At 40.5% G+C, this 16,356-nt stretch overlaps 1 protein-coding gene across 3 annotated transcripts in view; it reads left to right on the forward strand.

Moving 5' to 3' along the window:
• The window catches only part of fut8b (fucosyltransferase 8b (alpha (1,6) fucosyltransferase)), a 137,367-nt gene that overhangs the window by 66,036 nt on the left and 54,975 nt on the right, over positions 1–16,356 (forward strand). Inside the window, exons 2-3 of one of the 3 annotated variants that reach the window (XM_047388017.1) lie at positions 2,774–2,838; positions 5,689–6,269. The exons of 1 other annotated variant lie outside the window; for it this stretch is intronic. In XM_047388017.1, coding sequence (XP_047243973.1) covers positions 6,067–6,269 — 203 coding nt within the window. In that variant the 5' untranslated portion in view covers positions 2,774–2,838; positions 5,689–6,066. The remainder of the gene's footprint in view (positions 1–2,773; positions 2,839–5,688; positions 6,270–16,356) is intronic. One more of the 3 variants, XM_047388016.1, reaches the window with a different exon arrangement.

Raw genomic sequence — 16,356 nt, forward strand, 5'->3', positions numbered from 1 at the left:
TTAACTTAGTTTTAACATTCCACCTTTTCTAATATGTAATCATTCCTTTGAAAAAAATATAGGCTAATAATCAAAATTTGGCATATTAACTATGAGTATTTAACATTTTGATTTATAGATTATCTTAAAGCTGACATTGTTTTAAATAGACCTATCGTTCTATGTGGACATTTTGACCTTGAGAAAGGCATTCATAGTTGAAATTTCCCATCTCAGAGAGACAGGGCTTGAGACTGTATTGCATTGACATGATGACTATTGTTTCCCTCTTTTTTTAATGAAATGTTAGTAACACCCATTTTGACTAGTTTAGTCTTGTGTATCTAAAACTACTGCAACTGCCCTTTAGAATAAAATATTTAAAGAATGGAAAGTTGCTGAACTAAAGATTTATGCCAGCTGGGACTATAAGGGACTTTGCTGCCAGTTATGAGACTATAAGACATGACTGCAACTTAAGGGCAACAAAGTCGCCTGTTTATCAAAAATCCACCTTCTCAGCAAAGAACATTGCAGGGTATATTATAGATAAAACCTGCCACCAGAGTTGGCATTTGTGTTGTTAATGTTTTGTCTCTGTAGTCCAAACAGAAATTGCCCCGCATTGTGTCTCATAAACTGATAAGAACAATCAAATACTTAGATGTTATCAGTAAAAACCCATCTGCTCCTCAATCATAGCTCACATTGGGTTTCGTCTGTCATATAAATATTTAAGTGCTGCATATATGTGTACATTTGTCTGAAAAGACTTCTCCAATTTCTTTTTTCTTCATTAATCTTTTTCCCCCCCAAGACTGTCTCTCCTTCAGTTCCTGATCTCACACAATCATAACTCTTTACCATGCTATATACCATGACATGCATCACTTCATGCAACACAACTCCCTTAGGTTGCCAATAGCAATCCACATACAATATATACAATCCTCTGAACTAGTGGAAATGAGAAGTGAGTACATACTGTATATAAATTAATGCACTTCAGAATGTTTTAAGAGACATTCCTGTATTCTTCAAGCCATTTGTTTATAAAATATACAATATGGGTGATGCACCCTTCCCATTGTCCTCGAAGCTGAGTTGCTGTGTTTGTGTAATAGAAGCCACCCTTAGCTGAGCTGCATGCATAATTCAGTAGTGAACCTCATCACAGTTCTTATTGTCTGAAGACCTGGGGCTGCAGATAAATGACCCCTACTGCAGCCTCAGTCAAGCTAAAAAATATCACCCAAAGACCCAAAAACAGGTCAGTCCCGTTGATCCCCCAGGCTTCTTTAAGTTGCTTCTGCTCAGCGACATTTTGTGACAGTCCCGACAGTCCACCCTATGGGGTCACACGCACCTCAGCAGCTAAGAGCGTAAAGGGGACACTGTGGCAGAATAATGTTCTCTGAAATTCAAGGCTAAGAGTAAGCTTTGGTGAGCTGGGCGTAGCAGGTGCAAACAAAGGTTATGTGCATGAACAGCACAGGCCCACTTATCAAACCCATTTTTAAAGTAGCAGGGCTGCACGTTTAAAGGGAAACATATTTCATCCTGTCCATAACCGCTAAGAACTGGCATTCATGTCTCCACTTTACTTGAGCTTGAGGATTTAGGGGAATAAGAAGAAAAGTTTTCTAAAATCCCTCTGTCAGCAAGTCTGTCACACAGTCCAACTTAAATAATTGTCCCACAGTAGAGAACTCTTATTTATTTAACTGACATTAACATTTACATTAATAATGTATACCCTTCTGTTCGTTTGACTGAAGGGCAGATGTGAGAGGGTTTAGAAATTGCTCAAATCTTCAGTGAAATATTACCCTGACAGATTTTCATCAGTGGAACAATTGTAGAAGAGTATCATAGCGGGGCAACATTTTCTCTTTAATCGGGTTACTTTCTGCGGACACAGGGCTCAATAGACAGCTCTTCACTCTTTTAATTATAAAAACCCAGCTATCTGAAACTTTATAATGTGTTTTTCCTCTCCTGTGCTACTACATCAAAGCCAAAGCTAAGCTGTTAGGCCTGATGAAAAGGGACTGTGGAACCATCTCGGCTTATTTTGTGAAGCCACTTACCAGATTTGATAATTGTCCTAATGATCTGTTAGTACAAATGGCTTTCATTTAGAAACTGTATCAACACGTGAGCTTGCAGGTTGCAGAGTATGTTTATTTACTAGAGTTTGATTGAACGTGGTTATGTTCATAATATTCTGTTCGGTGTTCTCCAAGTAAAATGATTAGATTATCGACCATATTTAAACATGGGGACTAGAAATGCCTATAGGCTGTCTGTCCAAATAAGCTGTATCGGGAAAGTCTGTAATAATTTTTGCGGTATTGTTGGACAGGAATTAGAGTTGCATGATATTTGGAAAACGTACAATATATGATAATTCTGGGGAATGTTGCGATAACTATATGACTTGTGATAAATAAACAAACAAATAATCAAAAGCGGTAATGTCTTTCTGCTTTAAGGTTCATAGCAAACATAGGACTCAGATAATGAGCAGTTTATCCAGCTACTGGAAAAAAAAAAAAAGAAAAATTAATTATTTCTGTCTCTGCACCAAGGATTTAGTGAAAAAGTTGCTTCTGGTCGACGTCTTCTGCTTTGCCATTAAAACAACTGAATGCATGGTACTTGAAAAATTAGCTAACATTTATTGCAATCCTGACAATTATTTACCATATGCATATTGCATACACTGAAACTGCAATAACAATAAAGTTGCACTGTAAAAAAGAATAGAAATAACCCTTTTTTTGTCCCTCAGTGAAGAAATTCAGGTTTGCCAGCAGCAAAGTGACAGGCAAAATGGAAGAATGTGGATTCACACAGGTAAAAAATTCTTACTGTGTAGCAAATACTTGGTAATAACTGGTAAATAACTGGTAAAGCACTACACACAATGGAAAAAGCAGCAACAGCAGAGCCAAAATTGGGCAACATCCAAGAACACTTGCCTTCTCACTATATCCCTACAAGCAGCTTTTCAGATCATCAGATGTTGATTTAGTAACTTTATTAACCCTTTCTATTAAATCCTTTATTTATTTTTTGTACTTTAGTCCATGTTGCCAAAGCAACAGAAAATATTTGCCATCTCTTAGAAACTGAAGCCGAAAATAAAACCAAAAGTCTCAAAATACTTTAATACATGCAACAAAAAGACAAGACAAGAAGCAGTTGTAAGAAGATAATAATACTTACCAATATAGTACTGTTTTTTAGAGCTGACAGTGTCAGTTCTTTATGAATTTTATGACATTTATGGTTGACAGCATTCAATGTCATCGTCACAACGATACTCTTGGGATGCAGTGAGCTCCCTTTCAATCCCAGATCTTCAAGTTTAAGAGTTATTGGAACGCTGACCTTGTCATTTACAGTTCCATTGTCCTGAACAATCAAAATCAAGGAGTTTAAGCCTGCCAACAATATAAAACTGTGGGAAGAAAAAGAAAGTGATATTAGAGGCCAATAAAGAAGTTATTTGTTACCTAGCAACAATAAGCCCTCGAGTGAAATGGTTGGAAAATTAGTTACTGTTTGGCTGTAGTGCAAAAATACTTGCATGGGTAAACAGATCCTTTTAGTTTCTTAATGCACAATTTTTTCTTCTGTGTCCTGAAAGTGAATACCTTGATGCACCTTTTAGTATGTTGTATGGCATCAAAAACCAATCTGGGGATTCATTTTTAAACTTTAATAAAGTTGGAGAACTGGCACATGGGGAGATATTTTAGTATTGGTCAGGGTTCAGAAAAAATCCATATGCAATATAATATAAAATAGGTCATTAGATTAAGTCCTGTTAGGCTGAGTCGTGTCACCAGTGAGAATGATGTGTGCTAAATTCCTGGTGTTTAGTGACAATTCTCCCCCATTGAACCATTTAGTGTCTGTTTTCACATATTTGTTTGAACTGCACAAGTGGGTTGAAATCTGGCCAAATCTGATTTGAGCATTGAGAAGTTTTACTTCTATCGGTTTTAGTATGCTGCACTCAAACCCCATTTACGGTTTCTCAAACACGGTGACGAGGGTTCATTCAGCCTGGATTTTAGTGAAGTTCCAATCATGTATTATCTAGTAGAGTGCTATCCTCACGCACCTCTTATTTTCCATAATAAAACACAGCTCAGCATTTTGTTGTGCTGCCTGCATAAAGAGTAGCTCCCCACATTTCCTGTTTTACCTAACCACAGGCCAGCCTAGGTTAGGTAAAACAGGAAATGTTGCTAACTACTTGCACAGTTTTTAATATTCCCATATCGTTAAACAAGAAGTGAAGAGAATTCATCTGCGCCTCTATTTTACTGATCTCAGCAGCTCCATGTTGGGACGTTTGCACCATTGTTGCCTGAGCAGGCTCTAAAATGTTACAGCATGGCATCATTTATGTTCTACATATCAACTTTACCATTGCGGTGAACATGAGCTACTGTTAACCTGTTTCCTGGCTGCCAGGAGAACCCCAGCAGGAACATTTTCCTCAGTTTCCAAAGCTCACAGAGAGAAACACCAGAGAGAGACGCTGCGGCATGCCAATCAAACCCATCCCAACCACTGCCACTTCTGGAATCTAGGGTGTTTGGCATTATTCTAGTGTGCTGTTATGATGGCACACACGTAAATTACTTGCACACGCACAAGCACAGATCTGCCAGTCTTCATTCTGTCACAGGTCTGGTCTCAGTTACATGGCAGGGCTTTGTTTGGGAGTTGACAGCGAAGGCTGCTTCATAAACCCAGCACGCAACCATCTCCATCTTTTCTGCTGCTTTGGGATGAAGGAAAGAGGTGATCCAGGGATTTTTTTTTGTTGTTGTTGTTGTTTCTCTGATCTGGTAGGTCAATGAATCACCTTGACACTGTCACAGAGCTTATAAGGAAAACCTTTTGTTGGATATGTTTTTCTAGAGGTGCAGCAATTAATGATTAGAATCAGATCAGAGTTTTTCCTTAAACAGCTCTAATTGATGGTCATTAAAATACAAAAAATGCTGATTATTTTTCTTATTCATTAAATGCACCAAAACTCTAAACTCCCACCATTTCATTCTCTTAACTCAGTATTGGCGGTTTATTAAACATAACATAAAGTTTGGGAGGCATTAGTGGCGATAATCTTAACATCACTATTTCTTTTGGATTCAAAACTCCCCCATCTGTCAAGGAGCCTGCAATAGTTTCCCTTCAGTATTAGTGAATGGACTGAAGAAAAAAAAAACATTGATTATATCTAGTGTAGTTGATTTTATATTTGCATGCTGAGTTCATAGTGAAAATATACAAACGTGTATGCAATATCCAAACAGGCTAGACGCAAAAAGTGGATCATCCATGTCCTGTCCCTATAGTAGTACAGCTCATCGTAGGGACTGCACATCACAGTATAAATGCAAATTGCAGTGTCATGCTGATCAATCCTGTCTGCAGCTGAGACAGGTTTCCGTCATGACCTGTCAGCAGCATCCAGGGCTGCTTTGTGCACTTTTTTGCATAGCTCTCTCTGTTTCTGGCTTTTTACATTGGTTGTTTTGTTCATTTTTGCTAATCCTGAAGTGGTTGTATTTCGCCTTAGGAGATATTTGCAAATAAAAAAATAATAGATGACCTTGTTTGGATATCAGAATTAACCGCAAGTGACCCATCTAACTCTCAATTCTTCGTTTGTTTCTGCAGAATGCAACTTGAATAAAAGGATCCAGTGGGACTGGAAGTACACAGCACAGTTTCTTGGACAAGCTGGTCAGCGTGGAGCTGAGGGAAAGGTGAAGCCACCAATCGGGCCGCTATGCTTTAGCATGAAGGAAAGACTGGCTGATCACTGAAGAAGCACTGTTTGCCTTTCGGTAAATAATCCAAAGTCACAGAGGCGCACATCTCCCACCTATCTGCTATTTGTCACCCTTGCAAAGATGCCAGTGCCAAGATTAGCGCGGTGGCATTTCTGGTGACAGGGCACAGAGGTTGCGTGCACATCCAGGCAGGCAGTCCGGCTGGTGGATCGACGGGTGGACGGGCACACCACAAGACATTTTCGGTAGGTGTGGTTGAAGCATGCGGCCTTGGGCAGGCTCATGGCGGTGGATTACCCTGGTGCTGCTGGCCTGGGGCACACTCCTCTTCTACATCGGTGGCCACTTGGTGAGGGACAGCGAGCATCCGGAGCGGTCCAGCAGGGAACTCTCTAAGATCCTGGCAAAGTTGGAGCGGCTTAAGCAGCAGAATGAAGACCTGCGGCGCATGGCCGAATCTCTCAGGTAACAAAATGTTCAAACAGACTGATTTTTCTGCTGCAACAATCACAATGTTCTTTTTTGTTCCTAATTGTTCTTGCTGCTTGTTTTTAGATGTACAATGTGATCTATATGTTCTCTTTACATTATAATCTACTATTTAATTTAGCATACGCTAATGCCTTCTTTCCACATAGCTTTGTGTTTTTTTTCTTTTGAGAGTTAACCCATTATAAAAGGGTTAGCTACTTGTGTAGCAGAATGCATTCATGCTAGTTAGGTTCATGTCTGGTGACAAAGGGGAAGTCACCAAGAGAAATCCCCTGCTCCATGTGCATCATACATAAACAGTTCATGGAAAAATACATGTTCCGCCTTCTCAATCTACCAGAATAAAGACTTTATTTTACCCTCATGGCACATCATCTTTCAATTTTAATATTCAGTCTAACCTTCCTGTTCATTTCAGTTTATCAAATCATCTGCAAGTGTTACCACCTTCATAAAAGTAGGAGTTGTGGCAGTTCGCTGGTGTAGGGGATTCAGGTGTCTTAACAACAAATTCAAAGGTGGAAAGATGACAGCAATGACATGGGAGAAGCAGCTTTTGCTGCCCATCAACCTGGAAAGGGTTATAAGGCAATTCCTAATCAGGACCCACGCTCCTGATAACGCTTGGCTTCGGTGTTTTAATCAACAACACACTATCACAAACACAGCAGCAAATCTACAACTGAATGGCTGAAAAAGAGAAAAAGTAAGATGTTCCATTTTCCCAGTCACAGTCAGGTCTCAACCAGATTGAAAGGGTGTTGTGGGACCATAAGAGAGCTGTGCAGAAATAAATAGCTAAGCATGAACTGAAGCAGAGCTGTAAAGATCAGGGGTCAAAGTTCCTTCAAGTAAAGAAAATTCCTTCAAGTTATTGCAACACTGGATGCATTTACTTTTTCAACTCATAGCCATGTTGGGTTAATTTGTTATTACAACAATATATTTTTTGTGCTTTTCAACGTTAGACCTTGGCATTTTAATGTTTTTAGCCCTGATATCTAAAACATTATAATAGAAACAGGGTGTACTTTCTTTTTACCATCGCTGCACAAATATGGTGAAAAACTGGGGAATTAAGGCACTACATTCAAATTTAGTTTGCTGAGGATTTCATAGCATCAGTTCAAATCATCCAGCGGTGCAGCTTGCAGTTTTGCTGGACATTATTGGACCGCTGTGGCTATTGGCAGCTTTGTAAACATTTTGAGTGCTTTTTTGAAACCACATCTTTCCCTGGGATTTTATTTGTACTAAAAGTGGTGATCTGATATTTAGAGCGAAAAACACTCGACAGCAGATATAATGCACCTGTTAAAGTCCTACAACCAGTACATGCTGTCGCTCCCTTTTAGTCCAATCACAAGAATAGTTTAAATCCTAGAGCAGTAAATGGCTTGTGGTAAAGCAAGGCTTCATCAGGCATCCGCAGTTGTAGCAGCTAATCAGTGGTGTGATAGATGCTGAGTGTGACAGATGGATAGTGTGTCACACGTCTCACCAGATTTTGTTATTTTAAAAGAGAATAGCACATTGTGCGAGTCCATTAACCACACAGCATCTTTCACACGTTCAAGCTATTTGTAACAGTGAGGCAGATGGTTCTGCTCTTATCACCGCATGCTGACAGCGTTTCTCTAAACAGTCGAACCCCAGATCTGGACGTGGATGTGTGTGAGCTTGCTTCCATGTGCAGAAGATGCGGTGGTGCGTACTTGTGTGTGTGTGTGTGTGTTCCTGTCTTGGCATCACAGTGAGAACCATTTTCCTGATTTCACCATGAAATTGAGGACCGTTTGTACCAAAGTGAGGACATTTTGCTAGTCTTCACGACCTATTTTGCTAACGGTTAGGTTTAGGAATAAGGTGTGAATTGAGTTTAGGTTAAGGTTAGGGTTAGGCATGCACTGGTAACTGTTAGATTTAGGGTTATTGTCAGGGTTAGGGCATAGAAAGGGTTGAAAATGACTGAAAATCAATGGAAGTCAATGGGAGTCAACAGATGGTCCTCACTACATATAGCAAAACAAGAGTGTGTGTGTGTGTGTTTGCTATATTAAAGGAAAGCTTCAGATGTTGCCATAGCTGCTCCTCAGTGATATTTCGATTCACTTTGATGCAAGGACCTCATCGGTGCACACAAACATAAAAAAAAAACACACACATGAATTACTTCAGACAGCTGGTCCTTGATTAAATCCCCTGCTTTTGTAATTATTCAGAATTGGCTCACAAACAAGGGTGGAATTCACGTCAAAAAAAAAAAACAAGTGCAGCTTTCAGTCGATGTTCAGTTGATGTCCAGATGGGTCCCTGACACTCTGCGTGCTCGCAGCTTGTTATTGAGTTCAGGATGTTGATCTGGGACTGAGGACTCCGCAGTTGTTTACTGGGGCAGAGCTACATTGCCTTGTCAAGTCCCACTAAGCTTCAGCTAAGTATCACAGAACAGGAAGGATACTGCTGGTTTGCTGAGGTTAAGATTTATGAGCTATCAGCAGCAAAATGGCATATTGTGGGCTCTTTTTGCTTCTGTATTTTTATACCTAGGGTTAGGGTATTTATTCACTTTAAAACCACAAACCTCATTGTATCTATTGGGAGGTTACATGTTACAGCAACACAAAGTACCGTATTTTCCGCACTATAAGGCGCACCAGATTATAAGGCGCACCTTCAATGAATGGCCTATTTTAGAACTTTTTTCATATATAGGGCGCACCGGATTATAAGGCGCATAGAATAGAAGCTACTGCAGTCAAACGTTTGACTGGGCTTGCGTTATGCATCCACTAGATGGAGCTGTGCTAAAGAGAATGTCAACAAAACAGTCAGATACCCCCTTCACTTCATCCTCCGGCACCTGGACTCCACAGGAACCTACGCCAGGATCCTGTTTGTGGATTTCAGCTCTGCCTTCAACACCATCGTCCCAGTTCTGCTACAGGAGAAGCTCTCCCAGCTGAGTGTGCCCGACTCCACCTGCAGGTGGATCACTGACTTCCTGTCTGACAGGAAGCAGCGCGTGAGGCTGGGGAAGCACGTCTCTGACTCCCTGACCATCAGCACCGGTTCCCCCCAAGGCTGTGTTCTCTCTCCTCTGCTCTTCTCCCTGTACACCAACAGCTGCACCTCCAGTCACCAGTCTGTCAAGCTTCTGAAGTTTGCGGACGACACCACCCTGATCGGACTCATCTCTGATGGTGACGAGTCCGCGTACAGATGGGAGGTGGACCATCTGTTGGACTGGTGCAGCCAGAACAACCTTGAGCTCAACGCTCTAAAGACAGTGGAGATGGTTGCGGACTTCAGGCAGAACCCAGCCCCACCTGCCCCCATCACCTCTGTGACTCCTCAATTGACACTGTGGAATTTTTCCGCTTCCTGGGAACCATCATCTCCCAGGATCTCAAGTGGGAGCCAAACATCAGCTCCCTCATCAAGAAAGCCCAGCAGAGGATGTTCTTCCTGCGGCAGCTGAAGAAATTCAACCTGCCAAAGACTATGATGGTGCACTTCTACACAGCCATCATTGAGTCCATCCTCACCTCCTCCATCACCATCTGGTACGCCGCTGCTACAGCCAAGGATAAGGGCAGGCTGCAGCATGTCATTCGGTCTGCTGAGAAGGTGATTGGCTGCAGTCTACTGTCGCTCCAGGAACTGTACACCTCCAGGACCCTGAAGCGGACAGGGAAGATTCTGGCTGATCCCTCCCACCCCGGTCACAGACTCTTTGAGACTCTCCCCTCTGGCAGGAGGCTGCGGTCCATCCGGACCAAAACCTCACGCCACAAGAACAGTTTTTTCCCATCTGCCACCAGCCTGGTTAACAAAGCCAGGAAACCACCCTGACACTCTCTCTTTCCCCCACACCCCCCCTGTTTTTGCTGACAGGACGCCTGTAACCTGTAACTCTATGCGTTACATTAACGTTCAGCATGGACTCCTGCTTTACTTGCACTGCCATACTTGCACAATGATCACCTGCACTGTTGTATTGCTCTTGCATCTTATACTGCTCTATATTTACTCTCACTCACTTAAAACTGTGCACATATATTTATATTATATTGTAGATATGTTTATACTGTTTAATTTGTATTGTATTGCACCGACTATGCCAAAACAAATTCCTTGTATGTCCAAAAACGTACTTGGCAATAAAGCTTTTCTGATTCTGATTCTGATTCTGAGATAAGTCAGTCAGTCAAACTTTATTAATACACTACAAACCAGCGTTCTGATAACTCCATTCACTCTCTTGGTAAGGTCTCCTCTACATAGAATTCTATTGAATAGAGCCAACCGCACGTTAGGAATGCATTGGAGCCTATGAAGTTGAAGTTGAAATCAAATGTTAGTTAAAATGTGAAAGGGAACTTTTCCCTGATTCAGTAAACACGTAAAAGAAACAGTTTGATGCACTAAATCAAACGTTAGTACATTCACAATATAGTAGCGTTAACTGTTGAATTCTCTCGCTGCTGCTCCATTCCCATGTTCGACTGCGTAGCTGACAGCCTTGAGTTTGAACTCAGCATCGTAAGTGTGTCTCTTGAAAGGTGCAATTTTGGGGTCGTTATACACACACAAGTGGTGTTGGACTAGGAGTAAGCACAGTACAGGTGTTTACCGCTATTACTTCGGCGACACCCTGACTACGATAGCCGTAATGCTGCAAGCAGTGCGGCTTTGTAGTTTACCAGTCGTACTGAAACATTTTGACAGAGCGCCGTGTACAACCGGTATGGATCAACCTATTAATCAATTGATCCATATATAAGGCGCTCCGGATTACAAGGCGCACTGTCATTTTTTGAGAAAATTAATGGTTTTTAAGTGCGCCTTATAGTGCGGAAAATACGGTAGTAAATAATTGTAGAATGAACATGATGCACGCTTTAAAAACATAAATCTGAAAATTGTGGTGTGTATTTGTTTTCAGCCTGCCTGAATCAATACTTGTTAGAACTACATTTTGCTGCATTACAGCTGCAACTTTTTGGGGTATACCTCGACAAGCTTTGCAAATCTAGAGACTGAAATGTTTTCCCATTACGCTTTGCAAGATAGCTCGAGCTCAGTCAGGTTGAAAATAGAGCATCTGTGAGCATAAACTTCCAAGCCTTGCCATTCTTAATTGGATTTAGATCTGTACTTTGACTGAGCCACTGTGACACATGAAAATGCTTTAATCAATTTCCTTGTAGTATGTTTCCTGGCTGAATTATAGCCCATTCCCTAGCTGTATGTTTTCTGTCCTCCTACTGAAAAGTGAACTTCTCAGTCTTAAATCTTTTGCAGCCTCTAACAATTTATCTTCGAGGATTGTGTTTAGCTCCATCCGTCTTCCCATTAATTCTGACCAGCTTCCCCGTTCATACTGTAAAAAGGTGTTCCTGCAGCATGATGCTGCTACCACCATGTTTTACATATAGCTTTGTGCATGTTGACGAAAGTGTTTGGTGTACTATCTAGACATGATTCCATATTGGAACTGATAGTTGTGCCTGTCGACAGATTCATCCACCTGAGCTCTGGATCTACTACACCTCATCCAGAGTAAACATAGGCTGATTAGTGCTCTCCATGCCTGGCCAGTCAGTTTAGGTAGAGAGCCATGTCTTTGCTGGGTTCGCAATTGTGCCCTACACTTTCCATTTGATAGAAAATTGACATTTTTCAGATTTTTGTGAAAAACTAAATTCAATTCAATTTGGTTTATTTATATACCACTAATTCACAACAAATGTTGTATTAAGGCTTACAAAAAAAAAGTCAATTCAGTCCAGTCATACAAACAGAATTCAAATTCAATTACATGGATTCCAGTTAGATCCTAGATATCACACAATGCAGTCAAGTTCAGGTTATTATTCCACTTGGTTGGGAAGTTTTGTATTTATTGAAACCCAGCAGATTGTATCTTTGCACTACTTTATGTTGCGCTATTGCATAGAATCCCACTAAAATGCATTGAGATTTGTAGCTTCTTCATGGCAGTGTTCAAGGGCTTCGAATACTTTTGGAAGACATTGTATAATCCATCTTAGTGTCTGTTATTCTCACATTGGTGGCCTAATAAACGCAACGAGGTTGTTAGTGAGCTGTCCATCATCCCTGCCACAGCCTCTGCCACCTCTGCTCATCGACTCCTCCTTATTTTCCCCTTTTTCAAACCTCGTTCACCTTCATCTTCCTCCTTCATTTCTACCACCAAACTGCTGACAGAGGCATGTCACGGAGCCGGGCTCCATCCGACATACTGTCACAGAACGACTGACAGTGTAACAACTCGCCAGCGCACTGATCACCTAATCCAGCAGCTCACTCATTGTGCTAATTTAGACTAAGAACACGAATCTCTGTGCGCTTTACAAGGAGCAGAGTCAGTTCTTTGCAAGCACCCTGCCGACATCAGATGAAAAAAAGAGAAATTCATTCGAAGTGCGTAACTGTCGCATCAAGTGTGCTCATTTTTTACAAGTGGCCTCAGAGAAATTTAAACCCATAAAAGTGACATTATTACATATCATGTTGAGTTCTTGCACTGTGAAAAACTCATTGCATTCAGACTGATTTATAGATCGGAGTACAATTCAACTTGTTTAGTGTCATTACTCCACAGCAGCAAGAGATAGATGAGTTAGGCATTATCAGGCAGCATGGTGCAGCTATTATGTATCTGACAGAATCTTATGTTTATTATTTTTATTTTCTTTTTACCACTAAGTTGATCTTTCTGTTAGATAATTTGATAAATTACTGACACGACAAAATGTTACTCTCCACCTAGAGATTTTTCTGATTTTACTGTTTTCATACTGTCAGTTCACCTTCATAGTTCATCAAATCAATTTTAAAATCTAAGATAACCTGACTGCATGTAAAATAATGATTTCAATTTTAAGCTGTGCAAAACAACTTGGCCCTACATAAAACAGAAATTGCCCCTTAAACTTGCTAACTGTTAGGGCAACCCTTGGTGGCAATAGCTGCCATAACTGGCTGTCGGTCTTTTATGTCACTGTGGAAAACGTTTGGCTAACCACTGTTTGCAGAATTGTTTTAGTTTAGCTACATTGGAGGGTTTTCAATCATTAACAGCTTATTTAAGATTGAATCACATCATCCTAATTAAATGTAAAGCAGAACTTTGACTAGGCCCCTCCAAAACTTTAATTTTGTTCGTTGAGCCATTCAGAGATGGAATTGCAAGTGTGCTTAATAACCAAAGTGCATTTGAGCTTAAGGTTTAGAAACCGATGGCCTCAGTCATCAATCAGTTACAGTTAGTCGCCCAGGTCCTGAATCAATATGTGTTTTGGCCAATGAGGGTTGGGCTTTTGTATTTGTAGCCCAGTGTTACACCAAGGTTACTGTAATGACTATGTTGAGGTTAATAGAAATCTTACATAGGTCAAGACAAGACTCAAATATATTAAAAGTAAATGTTTATTTACTAATGCATAACATTGGTGATAACTTTGGATTTCATATTCTTGTTTCTGAAAGAGATACACCAGTATTTTCCTTTACTTTAATATTTAAATAATATAAAGGGTAAAGGTAAGCTATTAAGTAATTGGCTTACTTAGTAATTAAGACTGTATTATTGGTAAATCAACTAAGAGCGGGACCAGGGGAGACAGACGCAAGTAGTCATGACAAGTTTTGAGCTGAGCTAAGTGAGCTGGCCGCTTCGGGCTCACGGGTTCGGCTGCATTTAATAGAGGTCGGGGAGTGGACGAGTGAATTGCAACGCTCTCAATGTTTTCCTATGGGGATTCAACTCCTATTTGTCTAACAGGCCTGCAACGTTTTCACACTCTCCTAGATCTCTTGAGTAACAAACTGACTGTGTTACATTTGTTTAGGACTGTATATCGACATAATTGGACATTCCTTGTTTTGTTCTGGTTTGGTGAAAGGAAAAGGTGGCCATTAACATTTTATTTAACCGGCCTTATGCAAAGAGGTTTATGTTGTTTAAATCTTATTGAAGGGTCGTTCAACTATAGAGTTACATTGGTGCCAAAATAATAGGTTCTCTGTCATTTTAGTTTAATAAAGTTAGGCTGAATCATTTTGCCTAAAATTTTAATGCTTCTCTTGGTGGTATTTGTCATCAACTAGGTCATTGGTGCCGCACACTGATTGGGGTACCGGATTGATATCGAACCCAAGCACCCTTCATTTTAGTTTTCTCGCATAAAATGGCTAGAGGTGCTACATATTGTGGCCTTGTAATTCTTCCATAGATGTAATTCTTGCTATTATTCAATCATGAACACTAACCTTAACTAGGGGTGGGCATTTATCATATTGTTTATAGTGAAAAATTTCTTATATGATAAGAACTTTAAATTATTGAGACAATGATAAATTCCAATTAATGATGTTTGAAAACTCCAAAATCTGGCTACATTGTTGAAATTGTGACTCTTACTATTTTGTCCACTGTTTGTTCCATGGGAGGATCCATAAATATCAATAAATCTTTTGCCACATTTCAGGCTTCAAACATAAAGATATAAAATTCAAATTTTTTGTGAAGAATCAACAACAAGTGGGACACAATTGTGAAGTGGAATGAAATTTTTTGGATGTGTCAAACTTTTTTAACAAATAAAAAACTGAAAAGTGGGGTGTGCAATATTATTTGGCCCCTTTACTTTCAGTGCAGCAAACTCACTCCAGAGGTTCAGTGAGGATCTCTGAATGATCCAATGTTGCCCCAAATGACTGATGATGGTAAATAGAATCCACCTGTGTGTAATCAAGTCTCTATAAATGCACCTGCTCTGTGATAGTCTCAGGGTTCTGTTCAAAGCACAGAGAGCATCATGAAGACCAAGGAACACACCAGGCAGGTCTGAGATACTGTTGTCAAGAAGTTTAAAGCTGGATTTGGATACAAAAAGATTTCCCAAGCTTTAAACATCCCAAGGAGCACTGTGCTAGCAATCATATTGAAATGGAAGGAGTATCAGACCACTGCAAATCTACCAAGACCCGACCGTCCCTTTTAAACTCTCATCTCGAACACGGAGAAGACTGATCAGAGATGCAGCCATGATCACTCTGGATGAACTGCAGAAATCTACAGCTGAGGTTGGAGAGTCTGTCCATAGGACAACAATCAGTCATACACTGCACAAATCTGGCCTTTATGGAAGGGTGGCAAGAAGAAAGCCGTTTCTCAAAGATATCCATAAAAAGTCTCGTTTAAAGTTTGCCACAAGCCACCTGGGAGACACACCAAACATGTGGAAGAAGGTGCTCTGGTCAGATCAAACCAAAATCGAACTGTTTGGCCACAATGCAAAATGATATGTTTGGCGTAAAAGCAACACAGCTCATCACCCTGAACACACCATCTCCTCTGTCAAACATGGTGGTGGCAGCATCATGGTTTGGGCCTACTTTTCGTCAGCAGGGACAGGGAAGATGGTCAAAAGTAATGGGAAGATGGATGGGGCCAAATACAGGACCATTCTGGAAGAAAACCTGTTGGAGTCTGCAAGAGACCTGAGATTGGGACGGAGATTTATCTTCCAACAAGACAATGATCCAAAACATAAAGCCAAATCTACAATGGAATGGTTCACAAATAAACGTATCCAGGTGTTGGAATGGCCAAGTCAAAGTCCAGACCTGAATCCAATCGAGAATCTGTTTAAAGAGCTTAAAACTGCTGTTCACGAACGCTCTCCATCCAACCTCACTGAGCTCAAGCTGTTTTGCAAGAAGAATGGGCAAGAATTTCAGTCTCTCGATGTGCAAAACTGATAGAGACATACCCCAAGAGACTTGCAGCTGTAATTGAAGCAAAGGGTGGCGCTACAAAGTATTAACGCAAGGGGGCCGAATAATATGGCACGCCCCACTTTTCAGTTTTTTATTTGTTAAAAACGTTTGACACATCCAATAAATTTCATTCCACTTCACGATTATGTCCCACTTGTTGTTGTTTCTTCACAAAAAAAATAAATTTTATATCTTTATGTTTGAAGCCTGAAATGTGGCAAGAGGTTGAAAAGTTCAAGGGGGCCGA

The sequence above is a fragment of the Girardinichthys multiradiatus genome, chromosome 15 (genome assembly GCF_021462225.1).
Source record: "Girardinichthys multiradiatus isolate DD_20200921_A chromosome 15, DD_fGirMul_XY1, whole genome shotgun sequence".
Taxonomy (NCBI): domain Eukaryota; kingdom Metazoa; phylum Chordata; class Actinopteri; order Cyprinodontiformes; family Goodeidae; genus Girardinichthys; species Girardinichthys multiradiatus.